The 17,271-nt window shown below is 55.5% G+C and overlaps 3 protein-coding genes across 5 annotated transcripts; 2 read left to right on the top strand and 1 right to left on the bottom strand.

Annotated features, from left to right (window-relative positions):
* The first annotated feature begins 274 nt into the window (after positions 1-274).
* On the top strand, positions 275-5,184 carry ZNRD1 (zinc ribbon domain containing 1). Its single transcript, XM_032399108.1, has 4 exons — positions 275-559; positions 667-767; positions 931-1,040; positions 4,345-5,184. Exons 1-4 carry the CDS (start codon positions 424-426, stop codon positions 4,367-4,369), a joined length of 372 nt encoding a protein of 123 aa, XP_032254999.1. The 5' UTR covers positions 275-423; the 3' UTR covers positions 4,370-5,184.
* A 1,159-nt stretch (positions 5,185-6,343) lies between these two features.
* On the top strand, positions 6,344-9,573 carry PPP1R11 (protein phosphatase 1 regulatory inhibitor subunit 11). Of its 2 annotated transcripts, none has more exons than XM_032399125.1 (3): positions 6,344-6,597; positions 7,848-7,956; positions 8,311-9,573. In XM_032399125.1, the coding sequence occupies exons 1-3, from the start codon at positions 6,529-6,531 to the stop codon at positions 8,511-8,513; spliced, it is 381 nt and encodes a 126-aa protein (XP_032255016.1). In that variant the 5' UTR covers positions 6,344-6,528; the 3' UTR covers positions 8,514-9,573. The 2 variants fall into 2 exon arrangements, with proteins under 2 accessions (XP_032255016.1, XP_032255017.1); XM_032399126.1 differs by lacking the exon at positions 6,344-6,597 and adding an exon at positions 6,624-6,793.
* A 97-nt stretch (positions 9,574-9,670) lies between these two features.
* Positions 9,671-15,010, bottom strand: RNF39 (ring finger protein 39). Of its 2 annotated transcripts, XM_032399124.1 has the most exons (5): positions 13,940-15,010; positions 12,452-12,474; positions 12,167-12,258; positions 10,435-10,727; positions 9,671-10,236 (listed from the first exon to the last, which is right to left on the bottom strand). In XM_032399124.1, exons 1-5 carry the CDS (start codon positions 14,537-14,539, stop codon positions 10,147-10,149), a joined length of 1,098 nt encoding a protein of 365 aa, XP_032255015.1. In that variant the 5' UTR covers positions 14,540-15,010; the 3' UTR covers positions 9,671-10,146. The 2 variants fall into 2 exon arrangements, with proteins under 2 accessions (XP_032255015.1, XP_032255014.1); XM_032399123.1 differs by having other exon boundaries at positions 9,671-10,727.
* Positions 15,011-17,271: the final 2,261 nt, after the last annotated feature.

The following is a 17,271-nucleotide window of genomic DNA, read 5'->3' as shown; positions in this document are numbered from 1 at the left end:
CTCGGGAAGGTCCGCACGATTTCCAGGGCCAACGCCCCCCGTGACTGGGTGCGGGAACAGAAATGCCCTAGGGCGGGACTCCTCCCGCTGGGGGCTCAGCGCTCATTACCGTCCTCCCAGCCCGGCTCGCAGAAGCGGCCGCACGCCGAGCCTCCGCCAGCCTCCAGAGGCGCTGCTCTCCCTTTCCGATGCTCCGCAGCGCGGGGCGACGGATTATGACGTCACGGCCAATGACGAGCCGGCGCGGCGGACGCTCTAGCCCGCCCCGCGCAGGGCCGGCGCTCTCGCCTGCTCTGGAGGACCGCACGCGGTTTGCGGGTCCCGACGCGGAGCACCGCGGGTGGAGGGAGGCGGGCTCGGCCTGCGGCCGCTCGGTCAGATCCGCGGAGGCGCTGCTCTCCGTCGCTCCGCACCCCGTGCGTCATGGACCGCGCGCGCTCCGGCTCCAGATTCCAGTCGGACTTGGACTTCTGTCCGGATTGCGGCTCCATCCTGCCGCTGCCCGGGGCGCAGGACACGGTCACCTGTGTTCGCTGCGGCTTCCGCGTCCCCGTGCGAGGTGAGCGGCCTGGGGGTCGGCGGGGGGCCCTGACGCCGGAGGCCCCGGGGCAGAACCCGCGGGGAGAGCGGTGCGGGAGCTCACTACCGTGCTTCCCGCCCGCGCAGACTTCGAGGGGAAGGTCGTGAACACCTGCATCGTGTTCAACAAACTGGGGACAGCCGTGCCTGTGTCGGTGGAGGAAGGGCCCGAGTTCCAGGGACCCGTGGTGAGTTAATGAGCTCCAGGACTGGCCCCATCGGGAGGGCGGTGAGGACATGCAGGGGTGATTGCTGAGGTCTGGAGGGAAGCAGAGGAGTGTGACATGTGATTCCCATGAGCGGCCAGGGGTAGGATGGGGCCTCCCTGATCCTCCCGCCCTTGCTGGCCAGGTTGACAGGCGCTGCTCTCGGTGCGGTCACGAGGGAATGGCCTACCACACCAGACAGATGCGCTCAGCCGACGAGGGGCAGACGGTCTTCTACACTTGTACCAACTGCAGGTGCGCACCCTTCCCTGTCCCCCCGCCCTTTCCCAGCCCGCTGGTTCGCTGAACATCTCCGCTGATTTCTCCTTGTACTGAAGAAGCAGCCATTTCCTTGGGTCCCATCCCTCTCTACAGTTCAGTTAACAGGGAGGTTTGTGGTCTTTTTATTTTTGAAAATTAACAGTTTTCTTAATCTTTTTATAGCTAGTGAACTAAGCCTTTTAAGATATTTAAAAGGCAGTGAAAACATACAGAAGGCAAGTACTGCTTAGTGGTCAGCATGTTGTGTTGGAATCTCCCACTGGTTCGAGGTAGTCTTCCTTTTGTGAGAATCAATCACGCATCACTTCAAGAACCTGGGAGCTCCGAATGGCTTGGGGGCACCTGGGTGGCTCAGTTGGTTAAGCGTCTGCCTTCGGCTCAGGTCATGATTAGGGGTCCTGGGATTGAGCCCCACATCAGGCTCCCTGCTCAGTGGGGGAGTCTGCTTCTCCCTCTGCCTCTGTCCCTCTCCCCACTCGTTCTCTGTCAAATAAATAAAATCTTAAAAAAAATAAATTCTCGTCCTTTTATTCTTTTTTTTTTTTTTTTAAGTAAGCTCCACATGGAGCCCAATGTGGGGCTCAAACTCAGGACCCTGAGAACAAGACCTGAGCTGAGATCAAGAGTCGGATGCTTAACGGACTGAGCCACCCAGGCGCCCTCCTCCTTTTATTCTTAAAATATGTATTACATTTAAGTATGTTAAATATGAGTATTTATATTCTATGCTGGTAATTCTGATACCCATAGTTGTGGGTCTGATGCTGCTGTTTGTTGTTTCTGCTGACTGACTCGTGCTTTTTTTCTGTTCACTTATTTACTTATTTAGTAGTTACTTGTTTAGTTAGTTTATGTATGTAATCTCTACATTGAATGTGGGGCTTGAACTCATAATCCCGAGATCAAGAGTTGCATGCTCTTCCCACTGAGCCAGGCAGGTGCTTCTCATGGTGCTTTTTCGATTTGTTTTTTTGGTTTTTGACTATAAACGCACATTTTTTTAGAATTTGAACTATGGGAATTCTTTTGAGTCCTGGGGTGAATTCTATATTCTAGTGTTTCTGTTTCCCATTCAGGTGCCTTGAGACACTCACCAACCTGGAATCACTTTATGTTTTGTTTTATTTTATTTTATTTTATGATTTTATTTATTTGAGAGAGAGAGCAAGAGAGCACAAGCAGGGGAGAGGGAGAAACGGGGATGGGACTCGATCCCAGGACCCTGAGATCATGACCTGAGCCGAAGGCAGATGCTTCACCGAGCCACCCAGGTACCCCTGGAATCACTTTAAATAAATTCTTGGCTTCAGGTTTTTTGGAGCACATAGGTATTATGAATTTGGGCTGCAAATCCATGTAAGGGCCAGCTTAGCCTTAGAAATTCTCAGGGGAGATCTTTTTTCTCCCTCTACCTAGTGAGACCATCAAATTCCACTTCTGCAGGGTTGAATTATTTTTTTCTTGTTCACTTTTACGCAGATGGGTAGCCCTTTGGGAATCTCAGATTTATGCAGAGTGTCTCCCGTCAGACATTCTGGGTATGTCTCTGGTTCCTGTATGCGGCTGTCCAAACAACAAGGGACCCGTGGTAGCAAGGGCTTCAGTTCTGGCTTAGCTGTCTAGATTACTGGCTGTACATCGTTTTACTCAATGTAAAGACTGCCTTTACTTTCTTGCCATCCTATTGGCAGATTAAAAATATTTGTAGTTAGATATACCTTTGAGAGTCTAACGTTTTTCCCCCCAGTCTGATGTATTAATTTTAACTTTTTTTTTTTTTTTAAGATTTTATTTACTGAGAGAGAGCAAGCACAAGTGGGGGGCGGTGGAGGGGCAGAGGGAGAAGCAGGCTCCTCGCTGAGCAGGGAGCCCAATGCGGGCTTGATCCCAGGACCTCAGGATCCTGACCTGAGCCAAAGGCAGACCCTCAACAGAGTGAGCCACCCAGGCACCCCTAACTTTTTTTTTTTAATGAACAGAAGTTTTTAATTTTTATAAGGTCCAGTTTATCCCTTTTCTTTTTTCCTTTTTTTTCTTTAATGGCAAGTGGCTCTTTGTGTCCCTAGATAGCTTTTGCATATACTTTATAATTCATTAGATGTATTTTTGGAATGCTTATGTATATTTTTACTTTTTACTTCAATTAATTAACATACAGTATATTATTAGTTTCAGAGGTAGAGGTCAGTGACTCGTCAGTTGCATATAACACCCAGTGCTCATCACATCACGTGCCCTCCTTAATGCCCATCACCCAGTTACCCCATCCCCCCACACCCTCCCCTCCAGCGACCCTCAGTTTGTCTCCTATAATTAAGAGTCTCTTATGGTGGAGTGCCTAGGTGGCTCAGTCGGCTAAGCGTCTGGGTTCGGCTCAAGTCATGATCTCAGGGTCCTGGGATTGAGTCCTGCATTGGGCTTCCTGCTCAGCAGGGAGTCTTCTTCTCCCTCTGTCCCTCCCCCACCGCTTGTGCTTGCTCTCCCCCTCTCTCTTGAATAAATAAAAATCTTAAAAAAAGAGTCTCTTATGGTTTGTCTCCCTCTGTTTTCATCTTATTTTATTTTTCCTTCCCTTCCCCTATGTTCATCTGTTTTGTTTCTTATATTCCACATGAGTGAAATCATATATTTGTCTTTCTCTGATTGACTTATTTCACTTAGCATAATACCCTCTAGCTCCATCCACCTCATTGCAAATGGCAAGATTTCATCCTTTCTGATGGCTGAGGACTCCATTGTATATATGGACCACATTTTCTTTATCCATTCGTCTGTTGAAGGGCATCTTGGCTCCTTCCACAGTTTGGCTGTTGTGGACATTGCTGCTATGAACATTGGGGTGCAGGTGCCCCTTCTTTTCACTACATTTTTATCTTTGGGGTAAATACCCAGTAGTGCAATTGGTAGGTCATAGGGTAGCTGTATTTCCCAGTTTTTGAGGAACCTCCACACTGTTTTCCAGAGTGACTGTACCAGCTTGCATTCCCACCAACAGTGTAGGAGGGTTCTTCTTTCTCTGCATCTTTGCCAACATCTGTCGTTTCCTGACTTGTTAATTCTAGCCATTCTGACCAGTGTGAGGTGGTATCTCATTGTGGTTCATTAGATATATTTTTAGTCCAGCAGTTTTAGTTCTCTTGAATTTGAAGGATTGTTTAGGGGAGCTAGTCTTCCACAATGTCATAAAACTTCCTCCTTGATTTTTCAAATGAATGTCTTATCTAATACTGCTAGAACCTCTGTGCTTAAATGTAATGAGTCCTTTCTTTCTCCTTAGGTTCCAGGAGAAGGAAGACTCTTGATTTTTTTTCTGGGCAACTCAACAATTCTCCCTCTTCTCTTCTTTGGACGGTGAGGGATATTGGGTTCTTAGATCCTTTGTCCATCCTAGTTGAAATGTTTTGCTCCCATAGAAGGAAATTAATCATGTGGGGATTAACATTGTCCCTAGAGTACACCTACTCTAGTTGAGTTTCCTTATCAAAGTTATATTTTTCTATATGAGCCAGACATATGTATGTTATTTATAATCTGTGTTGTTCCAAAAGGAACTTAAATGAATTTGGAAATATATTTGTTCTTTCAATAAGTATATCAGCTACAAAAATATATATAAATTATATATGAGAAGGAAAAGGGGGGAAAAAAAGGACAAAAAAATGGAGCCAGGAATGAGACTAATAGAAAAAGTAATTAAAAGTATTCCATCACTAAATCTATTTGGTTTCTGAGTTTAGGGAAACAAAATGTAGGAATCTGGATAGTGGGAGATTGAACAAATAATTTAACCAGATCTCTTTAACATGTGAGCTTGCACAACAAAAAATCTGATACTAAGGGACACCAGTATGTGCTTACTAAGTTGGACTTTTTGAAAATTGGTTTTTTTATTGATGTTGAAATAAATGTAATATATACTCATTGTAATAGATTCATACGTAGAAAGGTGGAAAGAAGTAAAAATTACAAGGAATCCCACTTCAGAGAGACACTTTTTTTTTTAACGGGTTTTACTATATACATGCTGAGTTGTATCTTGCTTTTTATCAGTTTGACCAAAAACTTTGGGAAACACTTTGTAGTCCGGGCACAATAAACATTCAGATTTACTCTGGGAGTCTGTGTTTTTGCGTTCCTAGCCCTTTACAGGTTCAGAGCTCTCAAACTCACCGTCTGGTCCCCCCCACCCCACCTCGGCCACGTGGAGGGGTGGGCGGGCGGGCGTCACTTTGCCTGTCAACCGTTCCACTTGACTCTCCCGCCCCCGCTCTGAAACCCGAAACAAACCTGTCGGTCTGTCCAGCCCACTTCCAGCCGCCCCTGACCCCCAGCACCGCCTGGGCGCAGCTCGGGCTTCTGGGAGCGGCGCGCGGGCCTCCGCTCGGGGAAACCGGGGCTCCCGGGGGGCCTCCGCCGAGGCTCCCCGCCGACAGCCCAGCGCGCTCCGCCGGCCCCCAGGCCCCCCCCCGCCCGCCCCTCCCGTGCTTCTGAGACACTGGCAGTGCTCTTATCAGAGCGCACGGTGCCCCTGTGGTCACTGACCACCGTCCCCGCCGCCACCCCAGACAGTGGGCAGTATAGGGCTTCGGTTTCACGGACGAGAGGCACACCTGCGCTAGTTAGTATCTCAGAGTCTAGCCCGCCAGCCCCCCGGCCCCCGCAAGCAGACTGGGTGGGGGCTCCGAGGCGGGGCCTGGGGACAGTCCGAGTAGACGGCGCATGAAGCACCCCGCCCCAACGCCCGCAGACCCCGGCAGGGCCAGAGCCGGGTCCTGACCAGGTGCGTGCACCTGCTGCTGGGGCCGGAGCTCCATTTCCACAGGAAGCCGGGAAACCCAGATGGGCACTGCGGGCTGCTTACTGCTGCAGCCGCGGGGTGGCCTTCCCAGTCCCGTAGCCCCGCCCACGGCCCCGCCCCAGCCCCGCGCGGCCGCTCCGGTCCGCCCCTCCTGCCTCGTCTCCGCTGCGCGTGCGCGTGCGCCTGCTGCGCGTGCGCGTGCGCCTGCTGCGCGTGCGCGTGCGCCTGCTGCGCGTGCGCGTGCGCCTGCTGCGCGTGCGCGTGCGCCTGCTGCGCGTGCGCGTGCGCCTGCTGCCCGCGCTCCACACCCGCAGTGACGCCTCTTCCGCCAAGTCTGTGGCTGCCTCTTGCGGCGCCTGCGCACTGTCACGTGACGGCGGAACTAATCCGGCGACGCGTGCGCTTAGACGCCCTTAGTGCCCGGGAAAGGAAAAGGGGAACTACGGAGTGCGTCACACCCGGAAGCAGGGAGCCGGAAGTGGGGTAGGACAGGTTATCCCCCGGGGTGGGGAAGCGGAGGCCCAGGAGGAGGGGAAAAAAGAAGGTGGAGGATCCTGGCTGCTACTCTGAACCCGATACCGATTGTCTTAGACCCCAGAGACACAGAAAGGGAAGGGTGTCTCCTCCCCCTTCTTCCCCTCCTCCCTCTCCTCAGCCTTAGCCATGGCCGAGGCAGGGGCCGGGCTGAGTGAGACCGTCACTGAGACAACGGTTACCGTGACAACCGAGCCTGTGAGAAAGGCGGGGGGGCGGTGCTCCTCGGGGTCTTCGGGAGAGGCCGTGAGGGAGGGACTGGGGCTCTGGGAGGAGCGGGCTGGACTGCCTGGGGTCGGGAGAAGCGCCAAGGGTGCGGGATTTCCGCAGTGGCAGAGATGGTGCAGGAGGCCGGCCAGGCGGCATGGAATGCGGAGTCAGAGTTGGGGTGCAGGTGCTGCTGCCCGGGGCGGGCACATGGGGTAGGGAGTCAGAGTTGGGGTGCAAGTGATGCTGCCCGGGGGCGGGGACATGGGATAGGGAGTCAGAGTTGGGGTGCAAGTGATGCTGCCCGGGGGCGGGGACATGGGATAGGGAGTCAGAGTTGGGGTGCAGGTGCTGCTGCCCGGGGCGGGGACATGGGGTAGGGAGTCAGAGTTGGGGTGCAGGTGATGCTGCCCGGGGTGGCGGTGACCCAAGGATGGTACCTGGGGGATTGAGGAGCAAGGCAGGTGCTGGGGGAAGATGAAGGGTTCTGTAAATAAGCATGGCTGGAGGCCTGCTGTAGGGCAGTTTGCCCAGAAGCATACTTGTCAATAAGTATTTGTTGAACAGGTGACTCTAAAAGGAAATGGAGGAAATGAGTGAACAAGACAAAGGAGGCGGAGATAGTATTTTGAGAAATCAGAAGAGATGAAAATAGAAAAATGAGTAGCATTTTTGCAAAAACAGGTTAAGTTGTTTTCAAAGGGAGCAGGTGTATTGGGCTTAATAGCTCCTGGGTTAAGGGCCTTTCAAATAAGAGTTAGCAGAGCTGACCTATTCCCTAGCATCCTGGCATCTCTGCTATTATTTGAAGATGCTAGGGCATAGGTGGACCGGAAGTGGGGAGCGAAGGGCTTGAGGATGAGAGAGGGGTCTGGAAGAAGAAAGGGAGGTCAAGGATTAGGTATTGGGGACTGAGAAAATAATGTTCAAGTATTAAGACCCCCAAGGATAATCAATTTGGGGAGGAAGACGGAGAAACAGCGAGGATTATCATTTCCTTTGAAGATTTGCTGGGACCTTCCCTAGGTTAGGAACTGTGTCTTCTCTGTATTCTAGCAGTTATGGAGAACATTCGATTCCCCAGGGACTCCTGGAGGTCAAAGGCCTGTTGTGTTCTGTCCTCTCCCAGCACTCAGCTCCTCTGCTGCCATGTCTGTGACTGAACTGGGGCCCCGGGAGGGAGTGGGAAGGGTCAGCTGCAGGGGACTAGATAGGTATGCCCGCGCCTCTCCACCTTCCAGGAGAACCGGAGCCTGACCATCAAGCTTCGGAAACGGAAGCCAGAGAAAAAGGTAGAATGGACGAGTGACACTGTGGACAACGAACACATGGGCCGCCGCTCATCAAAATGTGAGTGATTGTTGGCCGCCAGCAGTGCCGGCGCTCTGGCTCCCCGCTGCCTGCAGTCCTGTCCCTGGCTTCAGGGAGACCAGGTTCAAGTAGGGGGAGCAAGGTGGGGATATGCCGAGGCTTGAAGGCGACAGGTGTCAGAACGGGGAGAAGTGGAGCTTTGGATTCCTGGCGGAAAGGACAGGGGTTTGGGTGCCTGAGCCCCAGGGGGTGGGCCTGGGGAAGCTGGATCCTGGAAGGGAGAAGGAGCCCATGGTGGAGGTAGGAGTTGTTACTGAGATCCAGTGGGAGTAGAACTGTCTGTACACCCTAACTTTTGCTCCTTTTTTACCGGGCTCCTCCCTCCAAATCCAGGCTGCTGTATTTACGAGAAACCTCGGGCCTTTGGCGAGAGCTCCACGGAGAGTGATGAGGAGGAAGAGGAGGGCTGTGGTCATACACACTGTGTACGGGGCCACCGCAAAGGACGGCGTCGTGCAACCCCAGGACCGAGCCCCACCACCCCTCCCCAGCTTCCTGACCCCTCCCAGCCCCCTCCAGGGCCAATGCAGCACTAAATTCCTCTCTCCCCCACCATTCCTGTGTCTGTCTGGCCCTGAATGTATTCATGTGGCTACCTGGGGACTAAACCCGTGGTTTGATCCCTCCTCCAGTCCCCTCCTCCCCTCTCCTCTGCCTGATGGAGGGAAGAGGGAGATGAGGGTAGACAGAGATCCTGGAATTCTGACTTGCTGCTATTCCAGAACCCAGACTTCTGGGTTCCCCCAGCCCTCATTTCTCCTTCCAGTACTCATCCTCTATCTCCAGGGATCCAGACATCTTGGTCCCAGTCTTTCCCCCTTGTTCTCACTGCCAAACTGCCTGTCCTGGGATCCAGTTATCTTGGCCCCTTGCATTCTCTCCTTGAGTCCCAAACACTTAAGTTGGGTTTTCAACAGCCCCAGCTTTCACTGCCAGGGTCCCAGTCGGATTTGGGGCAGTCTTGCCCCAGCTATGCTTGTTAATCCTGGCTTTGAGCTCTTCCAGTAATGTATTTATATAATCCGAACTCCTAGTCCTTGCCTGTGGGATGTGAGGCCTGTGGGAGACCTCAGGGCTCCCAGGGGGCTCCCAGCCCTTCCCCTCTCCTGCCCTCCCCCCTCATGTCCTCCAGAGGAGTTGGGAGAGAGGTCTTTGCTTTCTCACCGTTAATGGGAAATAGAAAAGGAAATAGTCATGGCCTCTCCTCACCCTTCTTGTATGATACAGGATTTCCAACAAAGCCAGCTTGAAGACTGGTCACTTAGAGCCAACTATCTCCTCCGTCTTCTGGCCTCAGAGACAGATCCAGCATAGTGCCAGGGCCCTGGGTCCCTGGGAGAGGAAGGAAAAGAGAGGGAGCAAAGAGATGGGGGTGTGTCCCCTATACTACTCTTACCCCTTCCTTCCTAGGCTTTGATGTGTCTGCCAGCCCAGATGTCCAGCTCTCAGCCCTCCCCACTCCTTACTGGGATCTTGACATTTTCTAGGCCTCTTGCCATGCACAGTTGCAGAGATGAGTCAAATCCATACCACCACTGAGATCTCATTTATTGCCACAGATGCACAAAATAAATAACCCAGCATCACAAAACGTGTTAAATATGGGCCCATTTATACATACGGAGAAAGATGTGAAGCTATATACAAGGATGAGCTTGGGGTGTCTGGGCCATTCCCAGGTCGGGGAGAGAGCACCAGTGGTTCCTTACAGGGGGGAATTTTAGGAGGTTCCAAAGGGGGAAAGGCTATGAGCACAGAAAGCAGGCAGCACGGAGTAGAGCTGCCTGCCCCCTTCCCCAAAAGGACAGTAAGCCTCCTAGAGGGCCCTGGGACCCAGGCAGTGTTGAAGAGAAAGCTCAGATTGGACAGGCAGGGAAGCCCGAGCCTTAGAACTGTGGAGAAGGGCTGGGCCCTTCCTGGAGACCAGGAGAGGAGGCAGGAGCGGGAAGGGAGGCCGTGGATAAGGATCCTGGTGGAGCGCTCTGGTCTGGACTAGCGGAAGGTGGGAGGGGAGAGATGAGGCGGGAGGTAACCGAACGTGGAGCCGCGTCCGGGAGGGAGGGGCAGGCATGGACTCGGCTTTGGGTGTGGACGCGGACACTGAGGCCAAGTGGAAGGGTGCACACGCTTCTGCGTGAGTGCCTCGCTCCCGGCAGGTGTGGGTGGGACTCAGCCTTCGGCCGGCACGATACGGAGCGGGGCGCGGGCGTCGCGCGTGCAGAGCAGCGGGAAGACACGCTCCCCCAGGGGCCCGGGCGCCTGGAAGGCGAAGAGCAGGTCCAGCGAGCGGCCGTCGTAGAAGGCCACACGGCCCCGTTCCCAGTCCAAGTCCACACGGATGCGGCGCGGCGGGGGCCCGGCGCCGCCCAGCGGGGTGGGCTCGGGAGCCGTGAGGGCCCACAGGCGGCCGCCGCGGCCCTCCACGGCCCACACGGCCCCCGCGGGGCACAGCCCCACGCGGCCCTTGCGGCGCACCGACTCCCCGGCCGCACCCACGGCGTAGCGGCTCTCGCCGTAGTCCTCGTCCTCCCCAGAGGAGTCGGGGCCGGCGGCGGCCTCGGCGGTCTCCACCTCCCAGCAGTGCCGGCCGGCCCCAAAGCCCTGCGCGCCCAGCACCGCCGGGAGATGATCGAAGCGCGCGGGGCCGTCGGGGGGCGCGGGTGTCCCTGAGGGGGCCAGTCGGACACTGCGGCGGTCCGCCGAGATGAGCAGGCGGCGGTGCGCGGTGCCAGGGTCCAGGGTCAGGTCGGCTGCACGGGGAAAGGCAGGAGAGAAGCGCTTGAGGGGCTTTCCGAGTCAGAGGCGGGAGGAGACTGACAGCGTGCAGCAGAGGGCACTCAAGAGACCTCAGCGCAGCTCCAAAGGCGGCCGTAGGCCTGAGTGGGGGAACGCGTAGAAAAGGGCGGCTTGGGCAACACTCACCGCACTGATGCCCGCTTGTGTGGAGCTGGATTTGGACAAGGACCGTGCTGACCCTGGGCAGGGGACGCAGTGCAGAGGGCAAGAGAGAGCTTGGTGTGTGGGGTCGGGAGAAGAGTTTAGCCAGTCCAACTTGCAGGGAGGAGTAAGGACTGGTACTTCCCTCTGCTGTATCACGTGGGGCATGGAGCTGGGTCAGCCGGATGGGGAAGGTGGCTCAGAAGAGAAGCACTGATAGGAGAGACACTGGGACCCCAAGGGGAGGTGGGAGTGGACTGGCTGGTTGCTTTGGGAGGCTGGGGCAGAGGAGGAGAGGGACCGTGGTGAGAGCCAAAGGGACCAGAAGTATTCGTGTGTGGTTTGCTTTTGAGGAAAGATTTCTGGATTGGGGTTGCTAGAAGCAATCTGGGCCTGGTGGGATGGTGGGTGACCAAGACCGTGGAGCACCTTTGGCAGGTTTCTTTTTGTTTTTGTTTTTTTAAGATTTTATGTTTAAGTCATCTCTACACCCAGCGTGGGGCTTGAACTCACAACCCTGAGATCAAGAGTCGCAGGCTCCGCGGACAGAGCCAGCCAGGCGCCCCTCTGGCGGTTTAAAGAAGGTAGGGGGCCGCTTTGGTAGTGGGCAGGGCGGGAACTCCTCAGGAGCTGCAGAGAGATGCGGGTCTTCTGGAGAGGGGTAATGCCACGTGGGAGAAGCAGTTGACCCCCAAGGGTCTGTTTGTGAGAGTGTGATGCTGGAATATGGGGAACTGAGGACAGACATTGTTATGGGTCGAACTGTGTTCCCCACAAAAAGGGAATGTTGCCGTTTCCCAGTACCTCAGAATGTGAACTTTGTTGGAAATGGAGTCTTTACAGAGGTAATTAAGTTAAAATGAGGTCATTAGGGCAGGCCCTAGTCCAATATGACTAGAGTCTTTATAAAAAGAGGAAATTTGGACCCAGAGACAAATAAGTACCAGGGGAAACCATGTGAAGACACAGGGAGAAGGCCATCTTTGGGCCACGGAACCCCTGAGGTTCCCAGATGCTAGAAGAGAGGCAGGGAGCAGATTCACCCAAACAGCCTTAGAAGGAAGCAATCCCACCAACTTCTTGCAGAACTGTGAGACAGTTTGTGTTAAGCCACTCAGTATGTGGTGCTCTGTTCCAGGGGCCCCAGGACACTGATGCAGACATCAGAAAAGACTTGAGCATGTTTGAGAGAGAAAAGGGAGCAGGCCTGAGACAGACTGTTACTCGGTGGGGTCCCTTCTGCCCTCCTTACCCGTCAGTCTGTGGAGCATGTTTTTGACCACTGGATAGTCTTCGGGGAGAGCATCGTCTGAGTTAGATGACTTGGGTGGTGGGGCATCAGGTCTGGACAGATGAGGGAGAAGGGTCAGGAAATCAGGAGACACCCTCTGCCCTCTGATGCCCCCACCCCTACCCCACTCACATCTCTGGAGCAGGAAACCTGTCCGTGAGTGGGGACAAAGCTGTGAGCCCATGGAGAAGGTGATGGATGTGGTGGCCGGTAGTGGAAAGGAAGGGACGGTAAAATGGAACTCACCTTCTCCAAGTCTTCCTTATATCCTGGGATGGGCAGAAGAAAACATGGATGTGATCCCTGGGCTTTGTACTCAGGAGCCCTCCCCCTCTTCTTCCCCAGTAGCTGGGTCTCTGTTGGTGAGCTCCCCATCACCTCTCAGAGTGATCTCGCTCACCTCTTTGTCCCCTTTCATGGCCCGGCCATCTTGTCCATTATCATCCACTGCCCTCCTTCCCTTCCCCTTCCCCAGCCTCATCCAGGTCTTGTTTCTGCCCCCCTTAGCTTCCAGTCCTTACCTTTCCCTGCTGCCTCTCCCAGCCTCATTCTGTCTCTTTCAGTGGTCCCCTGTCCTTGTCTACCTTCCTGAGGGTGTCCTTCTCCCCTCCATCACACAGACCAAACACCCAGAGCCCCCAGGGCTAAGAGTTGGTATATAAAAGCCTTCTAACAAAGCTGCTTCCCCTGTTGCCATAAAAGCCCCGTGGCGTTTATTGGGCCCTTTGCTTTGTATCTGTCACGCTGGCCAAGGAGGCAGCCGGACTTGGATGTGTCCCGGGAGGTCCTGGTGGATCTGCAGGGTACCATGGGAACCAGGAGCCCTGGATGCCCCCTCCAAATACCAGGGTCCCCCTGCCCCCATCACTATCCCTTGGGGATGACTGAAGCAGGCCAGCATGGTGGTGAAGGGAAGAGAGGAAAGGCAATTTGCCTAGTTATGCCAATTACACCTGGACTAATTAGGTCTGTGTAGACTTCAAAGTGTGGAAGCAAGACCCGAGACCGGCTAGGCTGCTGGGGGAGAAGCCAGTCAGGAATCCGGGACGTCTGGGGGCCGGGCAAGGGAATGGAGCTGGTTGATGGCCAAGGAGTCAGGGCCAAGAGTGGCGCAGGGGTGCGGGGTGCGGGGCGGGATGCGGGGCGGGAGCCAGAGGTCCCAGCGGACCTGGCCTGCACCCGTCGCCGCCCCCGCCGGGGGCCCTGGGAGGAGCCGGGGACAGCAATAACAAATAGTGCCCAGCGCGGCTCGGGCGGGAGCCCGGGGCTCACCCCTCGACGCTCCCGGGGCGTTTGGATGTGCTTTTCCTCCCTCGCGCTCTCCTCTGACAGCCCCTCCTTCCCCGCCCCTGCACCCCAGCTGGTTCTCGCCCTGCCCTAGGCTGGTTCTGACCCCCGCCGTCCTCGCAGGCCTCGGCCGGCCCGCGCCCACCCGTACTCCCTCCGGGTCCCCAACTCCCCGGCGCGCAGCTCCCGCGCTCTGCCAAGGGGCTCCGGACGCCCTGCGTTCCGTCCAGCCCCCGACCCCTGGGTAAAGTGTGAACTCCTTCCCCTTGTCCTTCCTGGCACCTCTCGCGTCACTCCAGGGACTTGGGGTCAGCCCCCCGCCCCCTCGTCCTTTGCTTTTCTCAGAGCCATTCTTTGCCTAAACTTCCAGGAGGGCCCCGCCCCCGGGAACCCCTAGTCTCGCCCTTCCACCAGCGCAGCGGATCCGCGAAGCACGACCCGCCTTACCTCTCCGTGCGGGTCCAGGCAGCCCATGGTGGGGATGCGGCCCCCTCTGCGCCTCCCCGCGCGGGCTCCGGGCTCAGCCAGCTTCTCCCGCAGCTCCCGGCTGATGCGCACCTCCACCGCCAGCCGCACGTTGGACCTCAGGCTGCGGCGGGGGCACGGCTGGCCGCAGCAGGGGCAGGCGGTGGGGGGCGCCTGGGCGCCGGCGGCCGGCGGGGCGCCCCAGCAGCGGGCCAGGCACGCGCGGCAGAAGCTGTGCTCGCACGCCAGCAGCACCGGGTCCTCGAAGGGGCCCCCGCATAGCGGGCACGTCGCCAGCTGTTCCAGACGCTCCACCAGCCCCGGGCCCAGCTCGGGCGCCTCCATGCGGAGCGCGCGTCCGGGCGCCGACCCTTCCGCGCCCCCCGCGGCCCCCTGCCAGCGCGCGCTCCGCGAACCACGCCTGCTGCCAGCCGAGTGGAGGGTCCTCTGTCCGCCCGGCGCATGAACTTTCGGACGCTGTCCGGACGCCCTCCCTCCCTTCCACCAGTCTCGGTCTCCGCCGCGCTCCCCGCCGCGTTCGGGCTTTATAGGGCGGAGGAGGCCCCCGCGGCTTGTAAACATCAGGCCTTGCGTAACACCTCATCTGGTTCTCCGGCTTCCCGGGGAAGGTTTGGGGGAGGAGGGCGGGAGGAAAGGACTTCTGGGTCCTCGAGGCGAGGGCGTGGTCAGGAGGGGGCGCTCCTGGGACAAGGCAGCACCCCGTGGGGAGGAAAGCGCGCCCCCCCCCCCGCCGTCATCCCTCTAGGGCCCGAATCTCCCCTCCCCCTGGGCCTGTGCTGTGCCGGTGGGCACGGTGCCCAGGCTCGCTTTTGGCATGGGTGCCCGCATCGCCAGGGTGTGAGTCATTCCAGGTGGCCGGCACACCTACATCTGGGGCCTGGGGGCGGAAGCAGGAATCCTGGTTCCTGTGGCTTTGCAGGCCTCTGAGTGTTGGTGTGTGCTGTCATTCCAGGACTCTCTCCTTTCCGTCTTCCTGCCTTACCTATTAAGGGCTTAAGAACACTCTGAAGCTTTGGAGTAAGGGGCGGGGAGCAGGCGCCCACACCCCTGCCTCTGGCTGGCGCCCAGCTCGTAGTCCTCTCTTCCTATGTCTCTCTAGTTCTTTCTCTCCATTTTTCCCGGTGTGTGTTTTCATTTCCACGTTTCTCTCTCTCTCTCCTTCTTTGGGAGGTACCCAGGGGTTATCTATTTCAAATCTCTTGGCAAACAGCGGCGCAGAGAGCCCGTACTGCCAAGCTCCCACAGCAAGCAAATAACCAGAATAACCCATATCTGATCTGTGCCCTTGCTGGGACTCCGCCCTCTGCCTCTTTTATTTCAGGTGCTTTTTCAATGTTTTCCTCTCCCCTCACCTTCATCTCTCCCCTCTCCCTAGTTCCTCTGCCCCTCTCACGCTAGGCCTTTCTGTCTGGATACCCCGGAGGGTTTGTGAATAAGTAAACATCCAGAGGTCCACAACTGTGGTCGCATACGCTGTGGAACACACACGCATGTTCGTCCGCCTGTGTGCACATTCCCCACAGTGCACAAACTTACGGACAGAGGCACTCACACTATGCTGACGTCACAGATACGCCCAAATACTCCCGTGCACACTGAGCATCACCGGGACGGACAGCCAGTATTGCTCAGGGACAGATGGACAGACCCAAAGAAAACACGCAAAGAGACAGTCTGTCCTTAGTTTTATCGTCAGTAAGAACAACAGCTGTGAGTCTTTATGGAGCATGGAGATAAACAAAAATAAAGATCAGGCACCCCTCAGGCGTCCTTGTCCTTCCCTCCACCCCATACTTGCTGGGGAGATACTCAGACTTGACACCCTGATAAACCTACACAGATAAACCCAGGTATACTTAGCCTGGAACTAACCTCCCAGCCAAATGCTCATAAAACCCACAACTACCCAAGCAAAAGATGACAAACGTGACCAAAACCGTGTTTTGTAAACGGCTTTCATGTTGTGGTAGGTTGAGTACTGGTCCCCCAAAGATGTCCACGTCTTAATTCCTGGAACCTTTTCATGGCAGAGAGTCATGAAGTGTGCAGATGGGATTCAGGTTGCTAATCAGTTGAGTTTAAAATAGGGAGATTATTCCAGATTATGCATGTGGGTCCAGTGTAATCACAAGCACCCTTAAAGGGGAGGACGGCAGTGGGGAGAAGCATGGAAAGTACTTAGCCTAAATGTTGGCTTGGAGGACAGAGGGAGGGACTGCGAGCACAGGGAGTGGGTGGTCTCCAGAAGCTGGAGGAGGAAGGCAGTGCATTCCAGGAGGGACCCAGCCCTGCTGACGTCTCGACTTCAGCGCCAGTGGGACCCATCTTGGACCTCTACATTCAAACATAAGTCTGTGATCATGCTGTGGCAGCAAACAGCAGAGGAATGCGCGTGCTTTCCCTTTTCCCTCCATCTCTGATCCTTCGGGATTGTCTGCGCGGGTTTGTTTTTGCTCCATCCGCTTGTTGTGTTTTCTGGATTTCCCTGGTCCATTCTCTTTAGTTTCTCTTCCTTTGGATTGCTTCATTTTCTTGGTTCTGTCCCCACCTCAAGGCCTGAAAGACGTTGGGTCCTTTCTGGATCTGGGCCTGGAGAATTGGGGAAGGCCTCCGAGTGTCTGCAGATACCCTCATTGTCAGCCATCCACGGGCCTTGTCCGTGGTTCCTGTTCTGGGTTGTGCAGTAGAATCACCTGGGGAAGTTTTCAAGGACACACCTCAGATCAATTAAACAGAATCCCTGGGGATGGGTGAGGCATCAGGAGTTTTAAAAGCTTTCCAGGTGATTCCAGTGTTCACCCCGGGGCAGGTAGACCTGCCCTCCCCATTTCACTGGGCTCTCTGCAGGGCCTTCAGTTTTTTGTTCCTTGAGCAAACAAAGGCTGATCTCGCTGCCGGGTCTTTGCACTTGCTGCTGATTCTGCTGGGGCCCCTCTTGCTCCAGAGCTGGACGTGACTGTGTCCATCTCGTCATTCAGGGCTCAACCCAGACGGAACGTATTCAACAGAGAACGTCTTTCAGCACTGTATCTCCAGGAGTTTTCCCCAAAGGCACTCACTATCTCTCTACCCAGATATATTGTCTTTGTGGATTTTCTCACCGTCTGAAATGATCTATTTCTATGTTTTGAGCTGTTTCTATCCACCACAAGGTAGTTTTATGGGACCAGGAACCTGGTTTTCATGTTGCTTTCCCTGAATCTGGAACAGTGCCTGGCACAGGGCAGGTCTCAATAAACATATACCCGGTCATTGGATTGCCCATCACCACTTGGGCAAAGAGAGGCTCTTCT

This window comes from Phoca vitulina, unplaced genomic scaffold (assembly GCF_004348235.1).
Source record: "Phoca vitulina isolate PV1807 unplaced genomic scaffold, GSC_HSeal_1.0 scaffold129, whole genome shotgun sequence".
In the NCBI taxonomy this organism is placed as follows: domain Eukaryota; kingdom Metazoa; phylum Chordata; class Mammalia; order Carnivora; family Phocidae; genus Phoca; species Phoca vitulina.
Note: the sequence above shows the minus strand (reverse complement) of the source record. Positions and strands in the feature narration are given on the sequence as shown.

Coding starts and splice junctions, on each gene's coding strand:
- ZNRD1 (XM_032399108.1), top strand. CDS start 424: ATGGACCGCGCGCGCTCCGGCTCCAGATTCCAGTCGGACTTGGACTTC. Junction 768..930: donor CCGAGTTCCAGGGACCCGTG/GTGAGTTAATGA, acceptor CTTGCTGGCCAG/GTTGACAGGCGCTGCTCTCG. Junction 1,041..4,344: donor TACACTTGTACCAACTGCAG/GTGCGCACCCTT, acceptor CTTTCTCCTTAG/GTTCCAGGAGAAGGAAGACT.
- PPP1R11 (XM_032399125.1), top strand. CDS start 6,529: ATGGCCGAGGCAGGGGCCGGGCTGAGTGAGACCGTCACTGAGACAACG. Junction 6,598..7,847: donor TTACCGTGACAACCGAGCCT/GTGAGAAAGGCG, acceptor TCCACCTTCCAG/GAGAACCGGAGCCTGACCAT. Junction 7,957..8,310: donor GGGCCGCCGCTCATCAAAAT/GTGAGTGATTGT, acceptor CTCCAAATCCAG/GCTGCTGTATTTACGAGAAA.
- RNF39 (XM_032399123.1), bottom strand. CDS start 14,539: ATGTTTACAAGCCGCGGGGGCCTCCTCCGCCCTATAAAGCCCGAACGC. Junction 12,475..13,939: donor GCCTGGACCCGCACGGAGAG/GTAAGGCGGGTC, acceptor TGCCCATCCCAG/GATATAAGGAAGACTTGGAG. Junction 10,728..12,166: donor CATGCTCCACAGACTGACGG/GTAAGGAGGGCA, acceptor TTCCCCGTGCAG/CCGACCTGACCCTGGACCCT.